An 18,059-nucleotide genomic window follows, 5' to 3' on the forward strand; every position below is an offset into this window, starting at 1 on the left:
ATCTTTATATAATTTCCGAAATGGTCTATTGGAGTCGGAAGGGTTTTCTTCTTTGCTTAATCTTTCTATTGACAGCCAAATCATGCAAGAGCAGTTTGCAATGTGCAGGGGAAACTGTGGCGGACCTTTACCTTATGTTAACCATCGCAAAGTTAAAGGTTTATACACTTTCTTGGTGAAAATAAAAACTGGAATTTCTTTAACCCCTGGGTGGGCCCCCCGCCTGAATTGTGGGCACCGGTCCGGGAGTTCAGAGCGAACTGGTATTCTAAAGGGAGTCCAGAGGCCCACGTACACCCCGGAACGGAGCTGGCTCGCGTTATGTTTAGACATCAGATAAATTGCCCAATTAAGAGTTATTATTAATTCAATATTAATTAAGTATTTGCATAAAAAAGAAACATTCCCCGAAATTAAAGGGTTTTTTGCTACAGTTCATAGAGCGTAACTAAGTTGAACTAACTGCCGCTAACTTTCTCTCAAAACAATCAAATTCACGACTTCATGATAACGAAAAGAAATTTCCGAAAAACTTTTCTCTTGAGATTTGTTTTGCAAAAATTCGGGGCGGTTGAAAATGTAACGTTGAGCCCATAGCGTTTGTCGAGAGCTAAAAAGGCGGGAAAATTGTGTATCACGTGATACTATTAATCACCACGTGGGTTTACGGAGCGTTTAAGGGACCACCTCTCTTTTTTTTTCATGGAACGTAGTAAGGGGGGCTAATTTCGAGTGGTCGGACACAAGTACGCTATTTAAGATAATTTCGTTATATCATGGAGGATAAGGAAGGGAGGTGCAATAAGATCCTCTTGGGGTTTACTGAAGTTAGTTACGCGCTAAAAGCCAAAATTCTATGGGGGAAATATTATCCACACGTTTGACAAATAAGTATAGAGTAATTTCTTTCCCATATATGCTGGCAACGTCATATCACTATCTCTTACCTTAGTGATATCCCCCCTTACAAAGTGTCCCCCAACGTTGGAGAGACATGGTTCACTCCCCCTCTCTACCGAAATTACTCAAAGGTTGCGTTTTTGAAAAATGTCCCACTCCTCTGTAAATTTAGGAACCGAGGCTTAGGAAGTTAGCGTTTTATCACGGATGGGTCTATTCGGCGGCTCCTATTTTTTTCGCGTGAATCCACTGGAGGGGGTAGGCAAAAAGTGCACCCTCTTTTATACTCTCACCAAAACAGGCCCTCTCTTTTCCTCCTCTCGCGTCTCTCGTCTGAAAAATTTAGCGGTCCAACAACCGGACAGACTTTCGTTGGAGAAAGTTTGCAAAAGTTTTTCTACTCATGATTTCCTTTTACTAGTTTTAAATATTTCTACCCCCAAAAACAAAATTATATATTTTTTAAAAAAACCCTTAAATTTCGTACCGTAGTGCTTGTGTTTTAGTTAACTTAATTGGTAATTATGTCCATGAATAAGTTATACATTGGTAATTTACCGGCGGATGTTAACGAGGGATCTTTGCGGGAATTATTTCACGAACATACCGGAATCCCGCCAAAAACCGTTCTTGTTAAAAAAGGTGGATACGCTTTTGTCGAATGTAACGATCAACCCGCCGCCGATAAAGCTATCGAAACGTTAAATGGTAAGTTTCCATGAAGGGGATGCCAGTTGTTGTTTATTCAAATTGATTCAAAAAGAGCTAAGGCTTAGCGTGGAACTCACGCAGCATGGCAGGCTTGGCAGCCTGGTGGTAGGGCATGGCTTCTCCATTGCCGAGATGCCGCCCGGCTACGGTTACGGCCACCACGCTTCCCAAAAAGTCCCCAAGTTTACAAGCGTATTTTTTCATTCTCAAAGTTGTCAGCCCTTCCCCTTCCCCCCTCCATGACTGTTAGTAACACCCTCCCGTGATTCCAATATGGCCGCCAACCATATTTTTGGGTTTTTGGTGAGAAAAAAAAGAAAAAAAAACGGTTTTGCCGGCCGGCGTTTTGGATTGTTGATTGTTAAGCCTAATTCTGATGTCACGTTGACTCGTTTACTGATTGAAGACTCAATTGACATTGTCACGTTCCACTACCATAATTACCACTGACTAATTTGTGGGGACACTGTGGGTTGGTCCATTGTCAAATTTTTATGAGTTATGACATATTAATGATAAGTTATGGGTGACTGTTAAGTAACACGCCTCTTTAGTTCTTTTTTTTTTTAAATTTTGGCGATGACATGTCGTGATTTTTGGATATGATAGTATTGCTTCCTTACTGACAGTGTTGTCAGGACCATGTTGAGTCAAGTTGTTTAAGTACTGATTGAAACTGAACCGTTAGCGTTTCTCTTGACTCGCCAATGACCTGGCAACACTGGGGGAACGGCTTAAAACTATGTATATACTGAAGTGGCACTCGTAAAACCTCTGATTTTAAATCAGTTGTGTAAAAAACACGATTTCAGGAGTGTCATGGAGACAGTGATTAATTTAATTGCCTCTTAATTATCAATTCATTAACGCCAATTAGACGAAGCATTTATTTACATTTGTTTCAACATGATCCCTTGAGATTCATCAATTTTCAAGACAATATCAGTTAACAATTAATTTAAATCGGAGCCGTGCACGTTCCCATGACCACGTGGTGAAAGATTGCCGCCATTTTGTTATTGTGTTGAAGGAAGCACGTAAACATGGTGGCGTGATACGGTGATGGTCAAAATACAGTATGCATATGTAGCCTTAGGGTGTAACTGACAGATATCCCTAAAACCAAAAGTTCTTTGGCCTAACTTGGGTGTTGAGATATTGACAATAGCTATAAGACACGAGGCCGAGAATTACACCAGTTAATCAAGGACACTTAATTATTCAATCAATCAGTAGATTATTATCAAAAATCGGAATGAAATTAATCATTTTCGCACGTAAACATTAATTTCCATTTTTTACGCATAATTGTCAGAATGTTTGTGTTAAACTTGGCAGTAAAATTTGAGGGTTTCATCGTAATTTGTCACGCTACGTGTTTACTAAACAAGCAAACAAACAAATTATTTTAATTTTGTAAGACGTCCAGTCCTTCATTTATACATAAACCAGTTTTAAATGTTAATTTAGGGCCATTAATTTTTAATCTAATAACTATGAAATTCGCTTAGAGATAAAATTAGTAAATTATACAATATTGAATCATAATCTATATCTGATAAATTAGTGGTGGTAATCGAACCTAATTTAAAATTAAAATAAGTGGTTTCCCTTAATTGAATTATATCCGCACGTCAGTGGTACGCCATTATCATCGTAAATTGATTTATCATTCATTCATTCATTGGTCCACGGGCTAAACCCTTTTAAATAGATTCCCAAATAAACCCGTTACCTACTTAACCCATAGAAAAATTTAAACCCGGTTTTGGACGCGTGTTTTTATCTTATTTTTATTTACAAATGCTATTATGATAGTAATATAGTTCGGGTTTATTGTGTATGTGTATGGTATTATGTAATGTTGCAATGCCATTTACGTGAAAGGAGTGACACGATGCGACGCGTGCATGTGCTATAGTGTTGTTGTAAACCTGTTTATTATTGCCGTCCCGTCACAACAAAACTCCCAAGTTTGAATTTTTATACTTTTCCTATTTCAGGTTTCGATTTTATGGGCTCCAACTTGCTAGTGGAACCTTCGGTACCACAAGGAAGGAGGTAAGGACAACACCGTTATTTGCATTTTTCTGTCCGGGTTGTTTGTGTTGATGTAAATATTACGTTTTGTTTATTAGTTAATTGTAATGTTTAGAATAGTGTTACGGTTACCGTATAGTTGTTGCTGAGTAATTTACTAGAGTATAATTTAAGGAACGTTATCTAAACGCCGAAATCTAGTGAATTAATTAAGAATTAATTTTGAGTCGCGTGAAATCGTCAATTAATAATATAAATTATGAAATAGCGAAACTTCGCCGTGAAAAATTCGATCAATATTTGTGTTATATTACAAACGAAAAATAACTTGAATTTAAAATAAGGTACTTGGTAGAAATAGGAAAATGTTTTCAACTCTCTAAGTGACTTATCCACCATTTGGTGCCTTCTTTAATACTGTTTGAGCGGTTTCCTTCCTTTGATTAAAACTTGGAATTTCGGTGTTATCCAAGCCTCTCAGAGAGTAGCACTTGGGACCCGCTGCCTTTTTTGCGCGCCTTAAATTGAAATTTACCTGCAAAACATAAGTTCGTGGTTTTCGGACAGAACATACCCCGAATTTTAGCTAGATTCGAACACATTGACATAGTCAAAATGTTCTTCGCATAATTCAAGTGTTGAAAATTAATTTTGAACTACTCATTTCCTGGCGGTACAAGGAGCGGGTATATGTGTGTTATCGGTCAGCTTCAATTATAGCGGGGATATGTATATAGTCTCAAGTTCAGATAGAAAATAATCTTTTATAGAGACCCTTTTTCGAGCCCCATTTCGAACTTTTGCGCCATCGCGGTATTTGAAATATATATTGGAGTATATTGTTTTCTTTCTAAAAGTTGAGAAATTAGTCTGTTAGTGTTTAGATTGTTGTCATAAAAAAGCGCGAGAGTTTGATGAAATATTGGTGAAATATGGACCTTCAAACGTTCTTAAAAATAGTGACCCAATGTGTCAAAGTTTGGAATATAGGGAACCCAAAGAGACCGTACGGTGTTACGTGAATTCCAGCGGTATTAAATCGCCATATTCTTATACCTATACGTTTCACCAGGATCTTTCTATTTCTTTTCAAAAGGTAATAAATTCCGTTTTACTAAAACATAGTTAATTCAGACTAGGAGACTTGATACTATTTACACTCGAGGGTACTTGGCGCACTTCGCTTTGTCCGCCAACTAGCCAGCCTGGTCTCCTGCTGTAAATGGTATCAATTCTCCTAGTCTGAATTACCTATAGAGTTAATCGCGGTTTACGAAATAGAACGTCTTGATAGACATAAGCTAACCAAACCCAAATTGGGAACTATAGTTCCTTGAAAAGACTTTTGTTGAAACTCGAGGCTACTGCGTATTACCGCTTATGTACTTTCTAATTAACCCGAGTTTTGTTTAGAAATAACTTAAATATTTTAAATATGAAAAAAAAAGCATGTTTTATCTTGAATTTGAGAACTTCGTGCGGCCTATTCGATAAAAGTATCCGAGGGGTCCGTCATTCGAAAAAAAAACGTACGGGATTTTTAAATCCCTCGGATTTTTATGGATTTTTACGTATTTTTTTCTATTTATATGGATTTGTCAATTTTTTATAAAAATCCAAAATCCAGTAGGATTTTCAAAAAAACCGTTGTATTTTTGAATTTTTTCATGGAATTTCGTATTTTTTCTCGGGATTTTGTATTTTTTTTCGGGATTTTGTATTTTTTCGGGGATTTTGTATTTTTTCGGGGATTTTGTATTTTTTCGGGGATTTTGTATTTTTTCGGGGATTTGGTATTTTTTCGGAGATTTTGTATTTTTTCGGGATTTCGTAATTTGTTTTGGGATTTCGTATTTTTTTTAGGATTTTGTATTTTTAACTGTAATTTTTATCGTCTTCCTGGATTTGTGAATTTGAAAATTTTGGATTTTTTGTGGATTTTCACAAAATTTTGGATTTTTTTGTGGATTTTCACAAAATTTTGGATTTTTTTGTGGATTTTCACAAAATTTTGGATTTCTAAAAAAATTCGAACACACTCCCGGATTTAACATGTTATTTTGGATTTCTAAAAAATTTTCGGTATTTTTGGATTTTTTTCTGGATTTTCAGTGGATTTTTGGATTTTTTACATAATTTTATATATTTTGAAACTTTTGAAAGATCTTCGGATTTTTCAAAAAATACAAAATCCTTTTTGTATTTTCACTGGAATTTTGGATTTGTTTTTGGATTTTTCCCCGAGCGTACGGGATTTTTTGGCAATGACGGACCCCTCGAAAGTATCTTTCACGAGAGATAAATCACGTGCCGCGCGTGACGTATTGAACGTGTAGATTTATTTACCACGTGAAATGACAAATAAGGAGTTAAGAAAAACATCGGTATTTATTCCGTATATTATGATTACTTGGAATTTGCGACGTTTGTTATAATGTCGGAGAAAAAAAGGTTATTTTTACTCTTATGTACCAAACTTTGAAAGGTTTCCCTGTTCTTTTGAAGTAGACGATCTCTAGACACTTGGAATTACAAAAGGTTCGTCACCTTGATTTTCTAGAGAGGTGCTAATCACTGTCAGATTCAATTGTTAAGAGTAATATTGTATATTGTCAAATGTACAGCGCGTGATTATCCCCTCGAACTTTCTACCAAAGAAAAAGAGAAACATTGCAAATAATTAGAACATCGGATAATATTGCCACCATGCTCAGAAATGGTAAACATATTTTTTCCTCCGACCCATTATTTCAAAGTACTTGAGCATTTATTAGCCATGCCACGAAGCTATCTCGAAATCACTTAAAAATAATCTTAAGAAAGTTGAGGAATTTGAATGGTTTCAAATAAAATAATTCATATTTGTCACGAGCCCATCTCAAATCGCTTAAAAATAATCTTAACTTAAAATAATTGCGGAATGTGCACGAGGTTTCAAATCCACGAATCTTATAAATCTGGTGGCAATATCAAAATTGAGAGAGATTTCTTTGTCGTTGGACACCGCCGAGAACTTTGTTACCATTTCATCTTTGTGTTGTAAACAGTCCCCGAATTGAAGTTGTCCAGTGGATGGGTGTTCAAAGTCCGAAATACGATGAAATCACTACGAAAAACGTTTATTAATTGTTATAAATTCTAAGGGAGCCAATAATTTGTTATTAGAGAATAGCGGGTTTTGAAACTGAATGAATGATCACTGAATCGAACTGAATTACGAGCTTAGATAGTGGTTGAATTGCACACGTCACAAATGTCCGCACACAATCTATAATAACGAAAAGTTAGATTTTAGGTTCCTTCCACTATCACTTTAAATTATCCGACCCAATCCCAAAGGTTATCCCTTTTTTTCGGTTTTCTTCAAATGTTGCTGCACGGTTGAGAAATTTTTCAAGCCCCTAGAGTCCTAGACTAGACCTAAGAAAAAACTGTACAGACGACTCGAGTTCCGGGATTTTATCATGTGAATGGGCCTTTTAGCCCCCAAAAACCCGTCCCGTGACGCTCCGGCTGGTTCCTCGACCCCCGAGTTGTTCCCTATCGTGGGCCCTAGCTAGCTCGCTTATTTCCAGGAACTGCCTCATTTTATTCAAGTTGAGGGGAGAATGTTTTTCTTTTTAGGGATTTTGACCCCGTCATTTGACCTTCGGGCTATATTTCGGGTGGGGGGGGCGACAATATTTATTGACCATTCATGACGGGGTGGGGGGGGGGTTTCTTGGGTCTTATTCCATGCCGCCTTTGTAAGCTACTGACAATCCAGGTTGGTTATTCTCACTCACATCTCCCCTACTCTTGCTGTTTCATTTTTTGTTGCCCGCGCTTGTTTGGCGGGAACTTTTTTCCCGGAATTTTATACGTGTAGAATCATGGCCCCGGTATTTACCTGGCTGGGGTTGGGTGTACCTGAGGACTGAGCCATCCTTGTTGTTTACTACTTACTTAGCTCCGTCTGTACCTGAAAGATCTTATAGAATTAGTAACATTCTTACATTCTTAAAACTACAGGTATGGCAATCATTCTCTTTATAGCGTTTCGTGATTTGGTTTAATGTTTACTGTTTTGTAAAAATAGGTGTGTTTTGGGTGGAAGGGGCAGTTATTATGTTATTATTAGTGACAGAAAATCGAGCAATTCGTACAACAAAAATTTGTTTGTTTATATTTAAAATAATTACTTCTGAAGAGTATAAGAGCGCGAAAATCGGGTCTTCGTTATAGGTATGATGACCTTTAACCTCTAATATCTCGGGTCATGTATGACATTTTTTTAAATTGGGCGTCATTACCATATAGACTATTTAAATGACTTTAATTATAAGTAATTTTCATCGAAATCGGTTAAGTTTTCGCTGTAAAACCGCTTTTAAACGCGGTTGCGATCTTCTAATTTGATTTAATTACGAATTTTCTTCAAAATCGCTATGATGTTTAATTAAATGATATTATAATGGTATTTCTTAGTCATAGGCTATAGCGCACATATCTACTGTTATTACGAAATTGTAATTTTTTCTCTGTTCTCTGTATTTCTGTTGCTTTTCTCGGAATTATGAATGTACCGCAAGAGTTCGCGGAATTTTCTTGAAAGCCCGGGAGCTCGATGGACCCCAGATCCGTGAAGTGGCTGGTATTCCATGTTGATTTCTTATTGTTAGAAACATTTGCAGTTTGCTTGATTCTTGCAGCTCAATCTTTAAAGACATAAGGACCTAATGACGGACACGACAGACTCATATTTCCGAATTAAGTCTGTTCTTGTAAAAACCTTCTTTTCTTCTAGGTTATTTACTACCCTTAAAATGATTAAATCCTGATAATAGTTTAATGACTTAAGTTAAGGATGGACCCTCCTAATTGAAAGGGTCAAGTACCATTTCCTTCCATTTTTTTTAAATAACATCGTGGTTAACAATCTATATTTGGGTTTTTCGTTTCTCGAAATTCTCCTTCCTATCTGTAATAATGAGAATATCATTAAAATGTAATTGGAAATCCGATTCCAAAATGGGAAATTATCCAAAATTGACATAAGTATATCTACTCGTGATGTTACGTTTCTTTTAGCATGCGCGTTTATAAATTGGTGCAGGAAAATTGGTTTTCCCCGCTCACATTTTTATTGGGCAGTTCAATCTTTAATCTATAGAAATCGGTCAGAATTTAGACTTAATTTAAATTATTAGGGAATTTAATGGCAGTTTAATCAAGTTTAGGTTTATAAGTTTTAGCTTAGAGTGAAGTGAATGAGTAATATTTTGATTCGTTATGCACGGTGGTGCATGGAATCTTTGAAATTTTGGATTGGTATCCGCTAATTGCGTATATGCATTTTTCCTACACTTCTCTAGAACAAAAAGTAAAATAATCATAATGTTTTTGATGGTTATCGGCGCAAACATTGGGTTAGCATCTCTTGACCTCTGACCCTCTTTCTTTTGTTGCCCCGATTCATCCCCCCCCGCCGGTCTCTTTCCCTCCTCCTCCTCTATCTCTGGCATTGGTTTTGCGGGTTTGCAATCGAGGCTATATTCGCTGGGTGCCTGGACCCTCTCTCCTCTCTTTCTCCGTCTCTCTCTACTGACAAAGGCAGAGCGGAGAAGCGTCACGGCCCCCTTCTCTTGACGTCATCGGAGGCTCCGGCTCGCGTCATACTCCTCTTCCATCCCGCGAGTTCGCGCGCGCTATAAAACCTAACCTGACCTATTCCAAACCCCACCTCCCCCCCCCGCGGGTTCGCGTGCCAGCCTTCCGCAATATGTCCATCTTTCGCGGGTTTTCCATTTGAAAGCTCGTGCAGTTTTAAAAGTCTCTCCCCCCTATGTTAGGAGTTCATTCAATGAACCATACCAATTTTGCATCTGCAATTATATTAACAACCTAGACATTTCTGCAGTAATTCGCGATACTTTGCATAAATGTTCAGTTGGAGTAAAACACTTAGGAATGGCCCCTATGCTTTGTTGTTTTTGCATTTTGCGTAGACTAGAATGTTTTTGTAACGCATCTAATGTAGGCCCGATTGCATCTACCAATTCCAGACTGTTATAATTTTATGTCAAATTGCGCGTGCATTGAGCAGTTATTGAAGTTATTAGCGAATAAAATCGGGTTCCCAGGCCTATTTTTTATTATTAAGCCTATTGCGGAGTATCAAAACTGTAATTCAATCAAAATGCATTGGGTAAATTAGATCTAGCTATATCGTATGTTTATTTAACAGGGATTCCAATAGATGCAAAATGCTCCAACATGCAGTTTAGATCAGTTTGATTGGAGAAATGATACGTTTTTGAATGCTTAGGAGCTAGGGTGTCCGTTATATTGGGTGTATTTTGCGCGCTCGGTATAATATAATACGTATATCTATCTATAAAGTTTTGAAACGATTTTCGTTGCCGTGAGGTTGTCTTTCTTGTTTCGCGCTCGAGTCGAGTAACCAGCGAGCGGATCTTTTCCGCCAATCAATAGCCGTATCTAAGGCTTGACGTCATAGGTGACGTCAAGCCTTGTTCCTATAGTGACGGGGCGAAAAGGCCAGGAACAAGCGGCGAAAGATGCTTGCGAGGGGCAGGATTTCTCTCGGTCCGGGCCAAGAGCGAGTGCTGGTGGTGACTGTTTATGGAACGCGCCGAGCGGCTCCTCTTCCGAGACAACTTTAACCAAACCGCGATTATTATTATCATCCGAATCATTTAGAAAATATACGACGAAATAACATTTTACCCTAGTCGAAATATATATTTCCAAAAATAATTTCGAATATTTTATTTTTTGCACCAGTTAAATCGGGTTTTGCAAAGGAAAAAAAAATAATTGAAATATTTGCCTGCAATTATTCCCTGGCAATTTTTTTTTACTTCTTTCACACGTGCATTGTGTGCATTTGTGCAATCTTTGGAACTGCAACCACCGAGTTTCGCGCAAACGAGCGCTTAAAACTGGAGAGTGGAGAAGAAAAACACTAAAAAGTTCGCGGTATTTTGAAAGAGAAAGAAAACACAGAAGAGGAAGAGAGAGAGAGGAGAGAGAAATGTTGACGATACCAACGAGTGTCTCTCGTTGGCGCGTGCCCTTAGCGTTAGGAGAAACGCGCCAAATTTGAATTCATCAGGAACACGTGGAGATCGAGACTTTTCGCGCGCGCTCTTACCAGAAGTTTCCCGCCAATTTTGGTTTATAGGCGCGTGCATTTGAAAAAGCTGGTGGCGATTTGTTGCGTGTTTTCTTTAAGACAAAACCGGGCGCCGTAACTGATTGTATGTTTAAAAGACGAAAACGTTTAGTGACGAAGGTCGGTGCTGTCGTTGTCATAGTCGGGACTGAATTATCCTTTCGTTATAAGAAACGTTATTTAAACTGTTAACATTGTTTTATCCCTAGATTATATACACATATATATAAATGTAATTAAATAAACTAACAACTTCCCCCTTTAAACTATTATATATATATATAACCAAACAAGTCCATTATAATATAGTATTTATATATAGCTTAAAATAATAACAACATACCCTGTTATAAAATATATATAAATAAATAAATTAAGTAATATGTAATATTTAAATGCGTTTTAAAAACGCTCGTTAAAAATACTTAATTAATAATATAAAAATAACGTTTGTTAAATATAAATATATTATAATATCGTTTATATATATATATATATATATATATATATATATATATTGATAAAAAATATGAAATATAAGAGCCTTGATTTCATATATTTTGCTCGATGTGTTTTTTTATTATTTTTTTTTAAATACGTGTAAATGTAGGTTCCCTTTTTAATCACTACTGTTAAGTTATTCCTTAGCCGCAATCTTATCTCGAATTCGGTCCGCTGATTATTACCACCACCAAAGTAATAATTCGCATCTCTCCAGTTCGGTTAGGCTTAAGTTTAAAACAAACTCATGTTCTACCGCGTTGGAACAGTTTTCTTTTCGTCTTTTGAGCTAATGTGATATTCTCTTTCTCTCTCTAACGTATTTAAAATATATTAATTCAACTGCCAAATAAACAACAACAACAACAACAAAACAAGAAGCCCAACTATAATAATATTCAGAAAGTAAAAAAAAAATTAAACAAATCACTGCCCCACTTTATTTTGTTATAAAAACTAAACTGAACTGAACTGAATTCGTGCGGACGTGTTTTTAAAAAATATGTATCCCAGGGATACTCAGTATTACGGGCATCCTTTACGCCCTACTCAACAACAACCCCAACAACATCAACAACTGCCACCGCAAATGGCACCACATCAACATCAACAACAACATCATCATCACCACCAACCTCCTTCGCATCAACATCCAGCAGCGGCGGCGGCTTTACGTGGTGAACATCAGCATCACCAACAACATCAGCCACATCATCACCATCATCATCAACATCAACAACAGGTTCACCAACATCACCATTTGCATCACGATCCTTACGCTATTCCATCGGCGTCAAGCGTCCCGCATCAACCGCAACCTTACATTGACCCTTATTACCATCATGAGCGAGCCAGATTGTTTAGGTAAGCAACTCAGACCCCTTCCCCCCCCCACCTCTGTAGCTTGCCTAACGAGAATCGTTCGTGTTATTAAGAATTTTATTAAGCGGCAGATTTAACTTTAGTTTGAATGTAAAGAAATTTCTATGGAAATTTAACTCTACTGGAGACCAATTACGCAATTGCAAAGTTTCTTTTTTTACCTTGAAAAGGCGCCACATGGCTTATTTACTACCATTGTTTTAGTAGTAAACAGAATCGTATTACAAAGTTAAATATAAGTCAAGAATATGTAGGTAAGATTTTATAGGATATTTTATGCAATTAATTAAGAATATAGGATTCTAGAGGAATCATAGGAGCACTGGACACTTAGATGACCAGCGAAATACGCAAGGGGATGCGTATTCTTATTAACACGAACGAGTTCTTTCGAATCTGCTTGTCGTTGTAAAAATAAATTTTGCATCGTAGTAATTATTTGATATGCCCGAGTTAAAATTATATTGAGTTTTTTGTTGAATGATCAATGTTGTTCTAAATTTACAATTTTTATTGTTTATTGGATGAAAAAATTCCCGATTTCAGTTCCCAACTTCGCCAATCGGGCGTCTTCCACCTCTATACTTTATATTCGTGCTCCACCAATCTAGAAACGAAAAAAAAACCGGTCAATTTCCAGATTTTCAATTTTTAGCCAGCGCGTGTTCAGAGGGAAAAACATTTCTACAGGGGCCCATAGGAATAGCATTAGGAGTAAAAACACTGGAAGTTGGCTTTGCCGCCATCACCAAATTTCGACTCGTTATAACTCCGGTTCTATTAGAGATACATGGAAGTCCTTTGAATATGTTATAGCCCTATTTCTTCCCTTTTAAACGATACCTAACACTTGCGGCTTGAACAATCAAGGCCCGAGTAATTAAGCAATATGCTCATAAACTCATTCTCCATAGGGTTAACATGGGATTATTTTCAGAGACACATTGGTGGGTCATAACTCTGGTTCTATAAGAGATAACGTGATGTCCTTCGAGTATGTTATAGCCCTATTTCTCCTCTTTCCAATGATGCTAAATAATTGGGGTTACAACAATCAGGGCCCGAGTAATTAAGCAAAGTAGCAAAATATAGCGATATGAAAAAATTTATTCTTCAATAATAGAAAGTTAAAAATCTCATGTTTTTGCATTATTGGGAGACAGATACCGCATTAAACACTGCCAGGGTACTTTTCGCGTATGGCCTTGTTTGAATTGGATTTCTTTGATGAGGGTATAGGCCCAAAAGGTCAAAGGTCACATTGTTTTTAATCTGATAAAACGGTCGAAATGGTGAGGGTGCGGCGGTGAGAGTTGGTGCGGTGCGGTTTGCCTTAATTGGCAATCTCCGTTTTTTATTAAAGCCCGGCTTGTCACGAGCTATTTTAGGCATGGAATCGTGGAAGATCACGAGGCCCTATGCGGGACGCCATTTCCACGCTCGCTGATGATGGGGGCCCCCATTTTGCAAAGAGACAAATCTCTCCGCGTATACTTTGACGCCGCACCAAGAATGAATTGTCCTCCTCAAAAGTATATACAGTTTTCCAATCAGGGTTGGGTTTAAAAAAAAAACAAGCATATCTAGAAGATATTTAATTTTTTAAAATTCCCGAAATAATGCCGATGTCATGGACTTAACTCTAAAGATGAAACCTGAGAAAGGGAATTTATTTTTGGCAACCAAATTAGCATATGCAGTGAGCTCGGGGAATGGAGTGATAGTCTATTATGACTTAAACTTCTTTTATTTTAACTTTGTTGCTTTCATTTTGAACCTCTTATTATCTTTAATTATAATATATAATATATAATATATAGGAAATATATTAATTGCCAATTTATTTTTAAAACCGTGGAGTTATTTTAAAATAAGTTTAAAAAGAAAAATACCTTTAGATAAAATATTTGCACGTAATAAATATGTATTTATTACAACCGCTAACCAATTTAATAAGAAGAAAAATATTTTATTTTATATAAATTGAATTAATTCGGGCTATGAATAGATGTACAGGGTATATCAAAAAGGATATAATTATATATATATACACACATACACATAAGAATGATAATTTTCGTGAGGCCCCTTAGCCCGTCCGTGATGGCGGGAAAACTGGTATGGGGTGATGCTGTGCTGTGGTGGTAGGCAATTTAACGGGAGAAAATCGGCTCTTTAGTCGAGAGCAGCAGCGTGGTGGAGAAGGCCACGTGGAGCTTGATTTTCAAGGTTGCGTCATCGGAGTCTGCGTAACCGTGTCCACCCTCCCTCCCTCTTTTATTCCCGGGCACTTTTGGGCGGACCCGGGGTGCCCCGTAATAGAAATAAATAAATAAAAAAATTTGCGTAACCCTTTGGGCTCCTCCCTATATATTTATCCAGAGTCGTAGACGAGTAGACACCAGTCACTCCTACTCCGGGATCTAGGCCACACCTATTCATCCCGGGACGTTTTAGGCGCCAATCAGAAACGCGGGAAAAATACTTTTAACAGTGGGCGAAAGGTCTACCAGGAATTTCCCCATCGTGGAATGTAGTTCCAACCCTTTTCTATCTCCGAGTCGGACCCTCGGAGAAATTATGTTTTAGTTAGTTAGTTAGTCGGTGTTTGGGTGCCTTTTTGACAAGTCAAATCGAATATTTATTTATTAATTTACTTTGAGTACATTCCAATTAAATTAAATTATTTCTGTCTCATTAAGTTGGATATTATTTAATTTTAGCGTGATATATTTTGATGAAAATTGGCTAGAAATAAAACCCGGAGTCCCAGACGGGACGGACCTGGGGACCCCCTCCCCCGCTTCAGTGTTTTTGCCAGGAATTTTGAAGGGCAGAACAGATCGAGCGCGTCCTGTCGGTGGAACTTGGCAGTTAGGTCCGCTATAGAAATGCTTGAATGACGAAGGGTGTACCCGCGCTCTCCTTTCCCTTATAGCTCTCTGTCTCCCCCTGTTTTCTTGAATGAAGCACGGACTGCGAGCTAGATTCTAGAACGGCGAGTGAGAGAGAGAGAAGAGTTGTTGGAGATGGCAAGCCAAGGATAGTCGATATTCAGGAGTCCGCGTGCATCCTTCCTTGGGAAGGGAGATTTTCTTCCTTCGCCCCCGCGCTTGGTCCGTCCCTGATGCTTCCTTAGTCTTGTCTTAGTCGGTTCCTTCCATAAAATTCACCCAAAGCCCCTTTTTCCTGAAACTACAGAGAGTTTCTCTCTGAGTCTGCGCAGTATAGTTTCATTTTCCTCTTTTTTTTTCTTCTTTATTCTTTATTCCCGCTTTTCTCATTCCTTGGCGCGCGCGTTCTTCCTGTTGAATGTATTTCTGACGTCATACTTTGGTTACCATGGGAACACTCCGGGAAAGGGGAGGATAGGGGAAGAGGCGCGATTTCAAACTCGAAGCGAGACTATAAGCAAGTTTTCCTTTTCTCAATTTTTCTTGACGCTGTTTTTTGTGGTATTGGGTCCCATCCGTTTATGGGGCCTCAAGTTGCATTATAATATTACACAACCATCCATATCTACCGTTCCGTTTTTAATACCTATGAGAAACTTTTTTCACGCGCACACACCGTACCACCACCATGTCTGGGGTCCCCCTGAATATGGGGCCTCTTTGCAGCTTGCGTCTTACAATCCCAGTTCCCAATAAGCGTCGGAGGAGGCCCCATTTGGGTTGTATCTCCGTGTACGCATCATTCAGATTTAGCTTGCAAAAAACTGTACCGTCGTTAGTAGTACTGTCTGTAGTTAGGCCTTGGTGAAAGCATTTTTTGTTAATATTCGTACCTAAGCCTAAATTTCAAGCTTTATGGCGGGAGAACAAGCCGAGTTTGGATTCCCTCCCTAAAAAAAATCGCGCATGGTCGACCATCATTGGCGGGGATATTTTTATTTCTTGAAATCGCCGCCACCGTTCCTTTTGGCGCTAGTTACGTTCCTATATCGACTCTGTTTTCCCCACTTTTCGGAGAAGCCATGCTTGCTGTGGCGGCTTCGTCGCGTAAAAATTTATTTTTTTCGTTCGACCGAAAGACGAAAAATTTCGTACTTTAACTGTTTAAACGTTTTTACGTTAACCGTCCGCGGTAGAATTGTGTTGATTCTAAATCGGTTATTAACGTGGTTTCGCCCTTAAATATTGTCACTCGGCCGGGCTCTTTTAATCTTTGACTAAATGGCGTAGCGCGCCTTTTATCTATAAATTCCCGCTTGGCTTGTCTTAAAAGAGTGCGTGTGTGGCTGTGACGGAAAAGGCCCGAATTTAAAACGGAAGAAAATTGCGTAACGCTGGTAAATATCCCGTAATTTCGACGCCATTTAATTACTCTTAATTACGAGGCTTTGAAGTTGACAAATTTCCCGTTTTCCACTATTAAATTATCTTTAATAAACGCGATTTTACGTAATGCGGAGTAGGGTAACGTAAGGGCCGGCATTGGATAGTGTATATTTAGTTTGGGAAATTCCCGCTAGAAACCGCCACTCACCCGGCGCGCGCGAGAATTTTTTTTATTTAGGCTTAGCGTAGATTATCAAATCTCCGCGTGGGAATCATAGTAGTATAGATAAGTTTTCCCGCCTATTTTACGCTTTTTTCCCGCCAATGAATTGTTTTACATTGATTCTTTTAAAAATAAATTAACCCTAAGTTCTTTTTGGTGCCGAATACCCGGGAATTAATTTTTTTCCTTTTTACTGGATGAGCGCGGGACAAAAGTTTAGTTCTTCTTGATCTTCCAAAATAGTTTCTTCTCTCTTTCGCTAGTGCACAAAAACTCCGTCATCTTTTATCTTCGGGAGGAACTTGGGCAGAGAGTGATAAAACTTTTTTGTAAGGGTAAACGACCTCTTGTTGAAGCCGGGCGAGCGGTTAAAACGTTTTCGAAGCAACCGGCGTCGGCGTGTGTTGTCTGTGTGTGAAAACGTTTTTAGTAGTGTATAGTAGTTTTCATACAAACCTTTAAAAAGGACCCCCTTTTTTAGGGCTTGTTACGATAACATAACGCGGGAATCAAGGTATGTCTACATCATTCTCCTGATTTCGTTGGATATACCTCCTCTTTTATTTTTTTTTTTTTGTAAATTCTTCTCTTCTTGGGACCGGGCTGTAGAAAACTTAGAAAAATTATATTTAATTAATACTTAAGTGTTGTGCCTTAATTACATGGAAGTTTTGATAATTAACTGACATAAAGAAAAATACCAAAAAACAAAAAAAAATCGGGTTTATTTCAAAAGAAAACTTTATTATAAACATGTACGAAGAAGATACTATAAGTGGTTGGGAACCTGAGGAATACGAAAATGATCGGTAAGCGATTTTTAAGGAAATTATATGGGAATTAACTATAATTAATTGTGTTTAATTAAAATTAATTAACAAAGTTCGGGAAACACTTAACAAAATACTAAATTTTATACGAAACCTATAATAACAACCTTTATCAACGCGAGAAAAATATACTACACATAATGTTAGGGGCGTTTTGGGTGCCATTGTCAATAGACGGGCGACGTAGTACGGTAGTAGTTAGATACTTTGTGTATGAAGGAGAAATTGTTATTTTTATTTGCTACTTGTTCCGTCGTTTAAGCGATATTATTACTGGTTTATCGCGATTTTAGGCTGCTATTATGTGTTCCGCGTTTGTAACCGCACCTGCTACGATTATATTTTTATTGTAAACCAACGATGATTGGAGTTTTCTAGGCCCTCGGCTTTTACGCGATGCGATCCACGTGGTCTCTCCCGCCATACTATGAACGAATTAAGCACAGGCTTAGTTAGGGTTGGGAGAACTCTTGTCTTAGGGATGTGATTTGGTAATTTACCTTACGTAATTTGCC

At 37.9% G+C, this 18,059-nt stretch overlaps 1 protein-coding gene across 6 annotated transcripts in view; it reads left to right on the plus strand.

Moving 5' to 3' along the window:
• Positions 1-1,207: 1,207 nt before the first annotated feature.
• The window catches only part of LOC149702425 (insulin-like growth factor 2 mRNA-binding protein 1), a 35,216-nt gene continuing 18,364 nt past the window's right edge, over positions 1,208-18,059 (plus strand). Inside the window, exons 1-2 of one of the 6 annotated variants that reach the window (XM_089866228.1) lie at positions 1,208-1,608; positions 3,615-3,672. In XM_089866228.1, the coding sequence (XP_089722354.1) occupies positions 1,425-1,608; positions 3,615-3,672 (242 nt within the window). In that variant the 5' untranslated portion in view covers positions 1,208-1,424. Of the gene's footprint in view, positions 1,609-3,614; positions 3,673-11,503; positions 12,194-17,261; positions 17,524-18,059 lie in introns of those variants that run through there. The other 5 variants (XM_089866227.1, XM_089866225.1, XM_089866224.1 and 2 more) reach the window with 5 other exon arrangements.

Source organism: Phalangium opilio, unplaced genomic scaffold (genome assembly GCF_054372755.1).
Source record: "Phalangium opilio isolate 3A_F unplaced genomic scaffold, DU_Popi_V2 ptg000017l_1, whole genome shotgun sequence".
Lineage (NCBI taxonomy): Eukaryota > Metazoa > Arthropoda > Arachnida > Opiliones > Phalangiidae > Phalangium > Phalangium opilio.